The following is an 11,322-nucleotide window of genomic DNA, read 5'->3' on the forward strand; positions in this document are numbered from 1 at the left end:
GCGTTAGAGACAGGTAGTCCCTAGTGGTTAGAGACGTAGCCTAGGAGTTAGAGACAGGTAGCCTAGTGGTTAGAGACAGGTAGCCTAGTGGTTAGAGACAGGTAGCCTAGGGTTAGAGCAGTAGCCTAGTGGTAGAGACAGGTAGCCTAGTGGTTAGAGAAGGTAGCCAGCGGTTAGAGACAGGTAGCCTAGCGGTTAGAGACAGGTAGCCTAGCGTTAGACAGTAGCCTAGCGTTAGAGACAGGTAGCCTAGTGGTTAGAGCATTGCCCAGTAACCGAAAGGTTGCTAGATCGAATCCCCAAGCTGACCAAGGTTAAAAAATAAAAATCTGTCGTTCTGCCCCTGAACAAGACAGTTAACCCACTGTTCCCGTAGGCCGTCATTGTAAATAAGAATTTGTTTTAATTGACTTATCCTAGTTAAAGATAAATATATCCAACACAAATGTTGAGACCAGACTATTGTGGACTAGCACAAATCAAGGCTTAGACCACAGGATTCAAACGCATTCTACAGAGCGTGACTAATTCAGATTAGATTCAGCTGCTGGCCAATTTTTTCTTTAGCGGATGGTCAGGGGACGGAAAATAATTACAAATCATTTGTAGACTGTAAATTGACCACAAGAAACCCAAAACAGATATAATATTGACTAAAACAGAAATCATCACTTATACTTGTATATATGATCCACATATCTCTATATTATGCATGGAATATTTAGGACAGAAGTCCAAAATTCAAATCACTAGGACTGATTTTCTTGTGTATTTGTATTTTTCTGTCCAAAAATGTAATTCATTAAAATATATATATTTTTATTTTTTTTGCTCAAGAAACTTGGGGGCCAAATTCACCTCGCAGCCGCTAGTTGGTGAACCCTGGTCTAATGTCTGCTGTTCTTACTGTTCACTTGTACCTGGTTGTCTCAGTGATTAGGTAGGACTCCCTCACCTGGTTGTCTAGTCAGTGATTAGGTAGGAACTCCCCTCACCTGGTTGTCTAGGTCAGTGATTAGTTAGAACCCCCTCACCTGGTTGTCTAGGTCAGTGATTAGTTAGGAACTCCCTCACCTGGTTGTCTAGGTCAGTGATTAGTTAGGAACTCCCTCACCTGGTTGTCTAGGTCAGTGATTAGTTAGGAACTCCCCTCACCTGGTTGTCTAGGTCAGTGATTATAGGGACTCCCTCACTGGTTGTCTAGTCATGATTAGTTAGGAACTCCCCTCACCTGGTTGTCTAGGTCAATGATTAGTAGAACTCCCTCACCTGTGTTCTAGGTCAGTGATTAGGTAGGAACTCCCTCACCTGGTTGTCTAGGTCAGTGATTAGGTAGGAACTCCCTCACCTGGTTGTCTAGGTCAGTGATTAGTAGAACTCCCCTCACCTGGTGTCTAGGTCAGTTAGTAGGAACTCCCCTCACCTGGTTGTCTAGGTCAGTGATTAGTAGGAACTCCCTCACCTGGTTGTCTAGGTCAGTGATTAGTTAGGAACCCCTCACCTTGTTGTTCTAGGTCAGTGATTAGTTAGGAACTCCCCTCACCTGGTTGTCTAGGTCAGTGATTAGTTAGTACCACCCTACTAGGCTACCTGTCTCTAACCACTAGGCTACCTGTCTCTAACCACTAGGCTACCTGCTCTAACCACTAGGCTACCTGTCTCTAACCACTAGGCTACCTGTCTCTAACCACCTATCTGCCGCCACAAGGATGTGTGAAGTATGATGAACACAAATGTGCATTATTAATGACTAAATGGTGAAAGTTAGCAAAAACACATGATTCTTCATTATCATCGTCTGGTTATCTGGACGAATGGTAGGACTTCCAATTGGTGATGCCGTTCATGTACTCATCATGCTGTATTTTCTCTTCAACAGACAGACCTCCTTCAAACAGGCAAAATTCCTGTTCCCTATCCCAACAAGTTCAAAGACACCTGGGATGAGGTCCATGTGAAAATGCCCTGTTCAAAGAACAACCTATTCCCAGTAGGAAATCAGGTACTGCTTTATACCGTAGTTACACGTTGTACTGTCATGTTTTGAAATTGGACTCACTAACTACAAGTGTTGTTTATAACTTGCAAGTGATCTCCGAGCCGACATCTCTCACCATTAGGGAAAGAGTTAATCTACAGTGACTACAGAAAGTATTCATACCCCTTGACTTATTTCACATTTTTTTGTTGTTACAGCCTGAATTCAAAATGGATTCAATAAATACAAAATTCCCCCCATCATGTCAAAGTGACATAAATCAGAAATATCTCATTTACATTACTATTCACACCCCCAAGTCAATACATTAGAATCACCTTTGGCAGCGAAGTCTCTTAAGAGCTTTGCACACCTGGATTGTACAACATTTGCCAATTTATTCTTTTCAAAATTATTCAAGCTCTGTCAAATTGGTTATTGTTAATTGCTAGACAAAAAATTGTCAAGTCTTGCCATAGATTTTCAAGCGGATTTAAGTCAAAACTGTAACTCGGCCACTCAGGAACATTTACTATTTTCTTAGTAAGGTGAATTAATCTCCTAGTGTCTGGTGGAAAATAGACGGAACCAGGGTTTTCTCTAGGATTTTGCCTGTGCTTAGCTCCATTCTGTTCCTTTTTTATCCTGAAAAACTCCCCAGTCCTTAATGATTACAAGCATACCCATAACATGATGCAGCCAACACTATGCTTGAAAATATGGGGAGTGGTACTCAGTAATGTGTTGTATTGGATTTGGATTTGCCCCAAACATAACACTTTATATTCAGGACATAAAGTTAATTGCTTAGCCACATTTTTTGCAGTATTATTTTACTGCCATATTGTAAACAGGATGCATGTTTTGGAGAGAGAAAAAATATTCTGTACGGGCTTCCTTCTTTTCACTCTGTCATTTAGGTTAGTATTGTGGAGTAGCTACAATGATGTTGATCCATCCTTAGTTTTCTCCTATCACAGCCATTAAACTCTGTAACTGTTTTAAAGTTACCATTGGCCTCATGGTGAAATCCCTGAGTGGTTTCCTTCCTCTCCGGCAACTGAGTTAGGAAGGATGCCTTTTTATCTTTTTTAGTGTAATTAATAACTTCACCATACTCAAAGGCATATTCAATGTCTGCTTTTWGATTTTTTTTTAAATCTACCAATAGGTTCTCTTCCCTGGTCTTTGGTTGAATCTGTGTTTAAAATTCACTGCTCGACTGAGGCACCTTATAGATAATAATTGTATGTGTGGGTTACAGAGATGAGGTACTCATTCAAAAACTTGTGAAGCAAATTTTTACTCCTGAACTTATTTAGGCTTGCCATAACAAAAGGGGTTGAATGCTTATTCACTCAAAACATTTCAGCTTTTCATTTTGTATTAATTTGTAAAAAATGTCAAAAACATTATTCCACTTTAAACATGATGGGTTATTGTGTGTAGGGCCAGCGACAAACATCTATATTTGATCTATTTTAAATTCAGGCTGTAACACAACAACATGTGGATGAAGTCAAGGGGTTTGAATACTTTCTGAAGGCTCTGTGTCACTCTAATTACACTGAACAGAAATATTGTATRTACGAAAGTATGTGGACACCCCTTCAAATTAGTGGATTCGGCTATTTCGGCCACACCTGTTGCTGACAGGTAAATAAAATCGAGCACACCGCCATGCAATCTCCATAGACAAACATTGGCARTTGAATGGTCTTACTGAAGAGCTCAGTGACTTTCAACATGGCATCGTCATAGGATGCCACCTTTCTAACAAGTCAGTTTGTCACATTTCTGCCCTGCTAGAGCTGCCCCGGTTATCTGTAAGTGCTGTTATTGTGAAGTTGAAATGTCTAGGAGCAACAACGGCACAGCCGCGAAGTGGTAGGCCACACAATCTCACAGCACAGGACCGCTGTGATCATCACAGCACAGGACCGCAAAAATCATCTGTCCTTGGTTGCAACAAATCCCTAATGAGTTCCAAACTGCCTCTGGAAGAAACGTCAGACACAGGAACTGTTTGTCGGGAGCTTCATGAAATGGGTTTCCGTGGTCGAGCAGCAGCACACAGGCCTAAGATCACCATGCACAATGCCAAGCGTCGGCTGGAGTGGTGTAAAGCTAGCCGCCATTGGATTCTGGAGCAGTGGAAACGTGTTTTCTGGGGTGATTAAATTCACACTTCACCATCTGGCAGTCCAACAGACAAATCTGGGTTTGGCAGATGCCAGGAGAAGGCTACCTGCCCCAATGCATAGTGCCAACTGTAAAGTTTGGTGGAGGAATAACGGCCCAGGACTGTTTTCCATTGTTCGTGCCCCTTAGTTCCAGTGAAGGGAAATATTAACACTTAGGCATACTATAACATTCTAGACGATTCTGTGCTTCCAACTTTGTGGCAACAGTTTGGACAAAACCGTTTTCCTGTTTCAGCATGACAATGCCCTCCCATGCGCAAAGTGAGGTCCATACAGAAATGGTTTGTTGAGATCGGTGTGGAAGAACTTGACAGGCCTGTACAGAGCCCTGACCTCAACCGCATCGAACACCTTTTGGGATGAATTGGAACACCGACTGCGAGCCAGGCCTAATCGCTCAACATCACTGCCCCGACCTCACTAATGCTCTTGTAACTGAATGGAAGCAAGTCCCTGCCTCAACGTTCCATCATCTAGTGGAATGCCTTCCCAGAAGAGTGGAGGCAGTTATAGCAGAAAAGTAGGGACCAACTGGGACATTTTCGCTTCTTGGAATTTTTTTACAGATCCTTGCGCCATGCATTATCATGCTGATACATGAGTTATGGCGGCAGATGGATGGGCCTAGGGATCTCATGGTATTTCTGGACGTTCAAATTGTCATAGATAAAATGCAATTGTGTTCGTTGTTCATAGCTTATGCCTGCCCATACCATAACCCCACCTCCACCATGGGGCACTCTGTTCACAACGTTGACATCAGCAACCCACTCGCCCACACAACGCCATACACGCTGTCTGCCATCTGCACGGTACAGTTGAAAGCGGGATTCATCCGTGAAGAGCACACTTCTCCAGTGTGCCAGTAGCCATCGAAGGTGTTTGCCCTCTGCAGTCAGTTACGACGTCGAACTGCAGTCAGGTCAAGACCCTGGTGAGGACGACGAGAACGCAGATGAGCTTCCCTGAGACGGTTTCTGACAGTTTGTGCAGAAATCCTTTGCTTGTGCAAACCCACACGCTTTCATCAGCTGTCCGGGTGGCTGGTCTCAGACCATACTGCAGGTGAATAAGCCGCATGTGGTCACACGTGGTCTGCGGTTGTGAGGCCGGTTGGACGTATTGTCAAATTCTCTAACACGAGGTTAGAGCCGGTTTATGTTAGAGAAATTAACATTAAATTCTCTGGCAACAACTCGGGTGGACATTCCTGCAGTCAGCATGCCAATTGCACGCTCTATTAAAACKTCTGTGGCATTGTGTTGTGTGACAAAACAGCACATTTTAGTGGCCTTTTCTAGTCCCCAGCACAAGGTGCACATGTGTAATGATCATGCCGTTTAATCGGCTTCTTGTGTAGAATGTGAAATAAGCTTGATGTGCGTACGGAGCATTTCTCTGATCTTTTATTTCATTGATATACCACGGCTGTCAGCCAATCAGCATTCAGGGCTCGACCCACATGGTTTATAATGAGAATTGAGTCACCTTTTCCATAACTAGACCATTACTTTAACAGGTGCACCTCATGAAACATGGGACCAACACTTTACATGTTGCGCTTATATTTTTGGTTCAGTGTAATTCTAACAAATCAATGGGACAATAAAATAAATAAGTTATTGACTTTGTTATATCCTTGGGAAGTTGTTCAAATGTTGTGTGTGTATGTATGTATGTATGTGTGTATATCTATATATATATATATATATATATATATACAGTTGAAGTCTGAAGTTTACATACACCTTTAGCCAGAATACATGTTAACCAGTTTGTTCAACAATCTCTGACATTTAATCTCAGTAAAAATTCCCCGTTTTAGGTCAGTTAGGATCACCACTTATTTTTAAGAATATGAAATGTCAGAATAATAATAGAGAAGTATTTATTTCAGCTTTATTTTCTTTCATCACATCCCAGTGGGTCAGAAGTTTACATACACTCAATTAGTATTTGGTAGCATTGCCTTTAAATTGTTCAACTTGGGTCAACATTTTGGGTAGCCTTCCATAAGCTTCCACAATAAATTGGGTGAATTTTGGCCCATTCCTCCTGACAGAGCTGGTGTACTCGAGTCAGGTTTGTAGGCCTCCTTGCTCGCACACGCTTTTTCGTATTCTGCCACAATTTCTATATAGGATTGAGATTCAGGACTTTGTGATGGCCACTCCATACCTTGACTTTGTTGTCCTTAAGGCATTTGCATAACTTTGGAAGTATGCTTGGGGTCATTGTCAATTTGGAAGATCCATTTGTGACCAGAGCTTTTAACTTCCTGACTGATGTCTTGAGATGTTTGCTTCAATATATTCCACATAATTTTCTGCTTCCATGAACCATCTATTTTGTGAAGTGCACCGCCCTCCTGCAGCAAAGCACCCCACAACATGATGGTGCCACCCCCGTGCTTCACGGTTGGGATGGTGTTCTTCAGCTTGCAAGCATCCCCCTTTTTCCTCAACATAACGATGGTCATTATGGCCAAACAGTTCTATTTTTTGTTTTCATCAGATCAGAGACATTTCTCCAATGTACAATCTTTTCCCCAGTGCGGTTGCAAAGCGTAGTCTGGCTTTTTTATGGCGGTTTTGGAGCAGTGGTTCTTCTTGCTGAGCGGCCTTTCAGGATATGTGATTTTAGTATCGTTTTACTGTGGATATAGAACTTTTGTACTTGTTTCCTTCAGCATCTTCACAAGGTCCTTTGCTGTTGTTCTGGGATTGATTTGCACTTTTCGCACCAAAGTCGTTCATCTCTAGGAGACAGAACGCGTCTCCTTCCTGAGCGGTGTGATGGCTGCGTGGTCCCATGGTGTTTATATCCTGTGTACTGTTGTTTGTACAGTGAACGTGGTACCTTCAGGCGTTTGGAATTGCTCCAAGGATGAACCAGACTTGTGGAGGTCTACAATCTTTTTCTGAGTCTTGGCTGATTTCTTTTGATTTCACCATGTTGTCAAGCAAAGATGCACTGAGTTTGATGGTAGGCCTTGAATACATCCACAGGTCACCCAATTGACTAAATAATGGCAATTAGCTATCAGAATCTTCTAAAGCCTGAATCATTTTCTGGAATTTTCCAAGCTGTATATAGGACAGTCAACTTAGCGTATGTAAACTTCTGACCCACTGGAATGTCTGTAAAAATTGTTGAAAAATGACTTGTGTCATGCACAAAGTAGTGTCCTAACCGACTTGCCAAAACTATAGTTTGTAACAAGAAATTTGTGGAGGTGTTGAAAAATGAATTTTATGACTCCAACCTAAGTGTATGGTTAAACTTTCCTACTTCAACTGTATACTGTCAGATAAAATCAGTCAGGGAAACTAATAAAGGCATTTGTTTTGTGATGATGCAAATCGATATCATGTCTTAGGAAGAACTGACCACTAACCCCTGCCTGATCTGTACGATCAGGAAAGATTAGGCGGAGGAGGAGGATGATGGTGGTGGTTAACTTCCTGGTTTTGCAGGAGGTGCAGGAACGGTGGGAACTCATCCAGAAAGCTTTAAACAGAAAATTTTGCAGTTCCCATGATGTGAAGGTAAGTTAATGACTAAATTGATATTCTGTCTGTTCACTGTGGAGCAATTTGTTTTCATTTCACCTTTATTTCACCTTTTATTTAACCAGGTAGGCCAGTTGAGAACAAGTTCTCATTTACAACTGCGACCTGGCCAAGATAAAGCAAAGCAGTGCGACCAAAAACAACAACACAGAGTTACACATAAACAAACGTACAGTCAATAACACAATAGAAAAATCTATGTACAGTGTGTGCAAATGTAGAAGAGTAGGGMGGTAMGGCAAYAAATAGGCCATTAGAGGCGAAATAATTACAATTTAGCATTAAGCAATGTATTCAACATGTACAGTATCTATTGGTTGATCAGATGCATCAATGCATTATTAGATATTATTAGCGTTATTATTAAGAGAGAGGATGATTTATGTGGTGTTCAAATACATGTTCACTGTGTTATCAAATGTGTTTTAGAGGAACTATCTATCAAATCCATTATTGTGTAAATAATACATGTTATTACCCGAATTGGCCATGAGATGGCACCAAGATCCCAGATATCAAGGCAAAGATACTTACTGCAAAAAAAATAAAAGCATGCGCCTCCTGTACTGAATTTTTTTTTTTTTTTTAATGACATTTATTGGTGTGCATTTCCCCATTTTTAGAATGCCATATTGAAGTACAATGTTGCTCATGCCAAGAGATGGGACTTCACAGCTCTTCATTTGTTTTGCAACAAGGTAAGAAAATAATGTTATTGATTTAACGACCTTCTTAAATTATAGTCATCAGGTGGACCGTCTGGGTTCAAGGACATCTGAAAAATAAAATCTTTCTGGCCTCTCAGTTTTAACCCCTAAGACACACATCACACACACACACACACACACACACGACACACACAGCACAACACCAACATCGCAAATCCGTTAACCAAACGCAATCTTCTATTAGACTAATTCACATATTTTAGTATCAATGAATATACCAGTCAGATTGGCTCACCACAGGCTTAGTGATTCTAATCTTTGGTGCTCTGGTTCACAGTACACAGGGGCTTGTAGTGATCTATCTGTGCTAGGTCAGACACAGGGCTGTAGTGATTAGATCTGGTGCTCTGGCTTCAGACAGCCAGGGCATGTCAGTGATCTACGTCTGGTGCTCTTTGGTTCAGACCACAGGGCATGTAATGATCTAGTCTCTGGTGCTCTGGTTCAGAACAGGGTCTGTAGGATCTAAGTCTAGGTGCTCTGGTATCAGACACAGGGCTGTAGTGATCTAGTTCTGGTGCTCTGGTTCTAGACACAGGGCTGTAGTGATAGTCTGGTGCTCTGGGTTCAGACACAGGGCTGTAGTGATCTAGTCTGGGTGCTCTGGTTCAGCACACAGGGCCTGATGATCTAGTCTGGGTTGCGTTCAGACAGCACAGGGCTGTAGTCGGATTAGGTTGTGTGCTAGGTTCAACACAGGCTGTAGATGCAAGGCTCTGGTGACACGCTTTGTGATGTCCGGTCTGGTTCAGACCACAGCACAGGGCTGTAGTGAATCTAGTCTGGGTTGCTCTGGTTCAAACACAGCAAGGGGCTGTAGTGATTAGTTCTGGTCGCTGCTGGTTCGGACACAGCACAGGGCTGTAGTGATCTAGTCTGGTGCTCTGGTTCAGAACAGCACAGGGCTGTAGTGATCTAGTCTGGTGCTCTGGTTCAGACACAGCACAGGGCTGTAGTGTATCTAGTTCTGGTGCTCTGTTTCCAGACACGCACAGGGCATGTAGTGATCTAGGTGTGGTGCATACAGCATGTGTAAATCACACGGAGTCAGTCATCTGACTACATCTGCATACCTCTCTAAAGACAGCAACCGCTATACAGCAGACGCTGTACATTTAGCTGTGTAAATCAACACGGAGTCAGTCATCTGACTACATCTGCATACCTCTTCTAAAGGACAGGACCGCGTATACAGAGAGCGCTGTACATTTTACTGTGTAAATCACACGGAGTCAGTCATCTGACTACATCTGCATACCTCTCTAAAGACAGCAACCGTTATACAGCAGACGCTGTGTATTATCGTTGAAATGTTACAAACTGATTACATTTAATAAGGGCTCTATCAATGTCTGTCTAATATTTAGGTCTTACAAATTGCTGGTAAAAAAACAACAGATTAAATAACTCATGAAACGGACTGTGACTGTGAGGGGACACGCACATTATTTTGTTGTTGTATTGTTTGTGTATCGTTGTATTTTAAATTTGTGTCACTTGTCTTTTCTGTTATCAGTGTTTTGTTAATTGTCATGTTTTGTGTGGACCCCAGGAAGATTCGCTTCTGCAAAAGCTCATGGGGATCCTAATAAACAAATAAATACATTTGGTTGGTTTATAGCCCGAAATCACTTTTTTAGTTTATATCAGAATTCTATGGCTTAAATTCATTCTCTGTAAATTGTGAATAACTTACTCTGGGGACTAGCCTCTTTACTGAATGAAACTCAATGGCGTCTAGGATGACGTCGTCCCCAAAGTGACTCTACGTACATACCCCAACCAGGAGCCATGGATTACAGGCAACATCCGCGCTGAGCTAAAGGGTAGAGCTGCCGCTTTCAAGGAGTCGGACTCTAACCTGGAAGCTAATAAGAAATCCCGCTATGCCCTCCGACAAACCATCAAACAGGCAAAGCGTCAATGCAGGACTAAGATCGAATCGTACTACTCCGGCTCTGACGCTCGTCGGATGTGGCAGGGCTTGCAAACCATTACAGACTACAAGGGGAAGCACAGCCGAGAGCTGCCCAGTGACACGAGCCTACCAGACGAGCTAAACTACTTCTATGCTCRCTTTGAAGCAAATGTCACTGAAACAACATGCATGAGAGCACCRGCTGTTCCGGAAGACTGTGTGATCACACTCTCCGCAGCCGATGTGATTAAGACCTTTAAACAGGTCAACATTCCCAAGGCCGCAGGGCAAGGCGGAATACCAGGACGTGTACTGTGAGCATGCGCTGACCAACTGGCAAGTGTCTTCACTGACATTTTCAATCTCTCCCTGTCCGAGTTGTCCGCAGTCGTAATACCAACATGTTTTAGCAGACCAACATAGTCCGCTGGTCCCAAGAACACAAAGGTAAGCTGCCTAAATGCCTACGACCCCGTAGTGCTCACGTCTGTAGCCATGAAGTGCTTTGAAAGACGGTCATGGCTCACATCAACACCAAAATTTTCCCAGAAACACTAAGACCCACTCCAATTGCATACCGTCCCAAACAGATCCACAGATGATGCAATCTCTAATTGCACTCACAACTGCCCTTTTCCCACCTGGACAAAAGGACCCCTTATGTGAGAATGCTAATTCTTGACTACAGCTCAGCGTTTCAACACCATAGTGCTCTGAAAGCTCATCAATAACCTAAAGGCCCCTGGGATTTAAACACCTCCTCTGCAACTCGATCCTGGACTTAAGGGTAGGATCCAGGTTGGTAAGTTGGTTAGGTAATTAACACATCCACCCACGCTGATACTCACACATGGGGTCCTCGGGGTGCGTGCTCAGTCCCTCCTGTACTCCCTGTTCACCCAGACGTGGCGTGCAGTTGCAC

General features: G+C 42.8%; 1 protein-coding gene across 1 annotated transcript in view; it reads left to right on the top strand.

Annotated features, from left to right (window-relative positions):
• The window catches only part of parga (poly (ADP-ribose) glycohydrolase a), a 100,117-nt gene that overhangs the window by 5,471 nt on the left and 83,324 nt on the right, over window positions 1–11,322 (top strand). The window contains exons 5-7 of the mRNA XM_070440566.1: window positions 1,880–2,002; window positions 7,659–7,730; window positions 8,378–8,452. Of these exons, the coding sequence (XP_070296667.1) occupies window positions 1,880–2,002; window positions 7,659–7,730; window positions 8,378–8,452 (270 nt within the window). The remainder of the gene's footprint in view (window positions 1–1,879; window positions 2,003–7,658; window positions 7,731–8,377; window positions 8,453–11,322) is intronic.

Source organism: Salvelinus sp. IW2-2015, unplaced genomic scaffold (genome assembly GCF_002910315.2).
Source record: "Salvelinus sp. IW2-2015 unplaced genomic scaffold, ASM291031v2 Un_scaffold2661, whole genome shotgun sequence".
NCBI classification, from domain to species: domain Eukaryota; kingdom Metazoa; phylum Chordata; class Actinopteri; order Salmoniformes; family Salmonidae; genus Salvelinus; species Salvelinus sp. IW2-2015.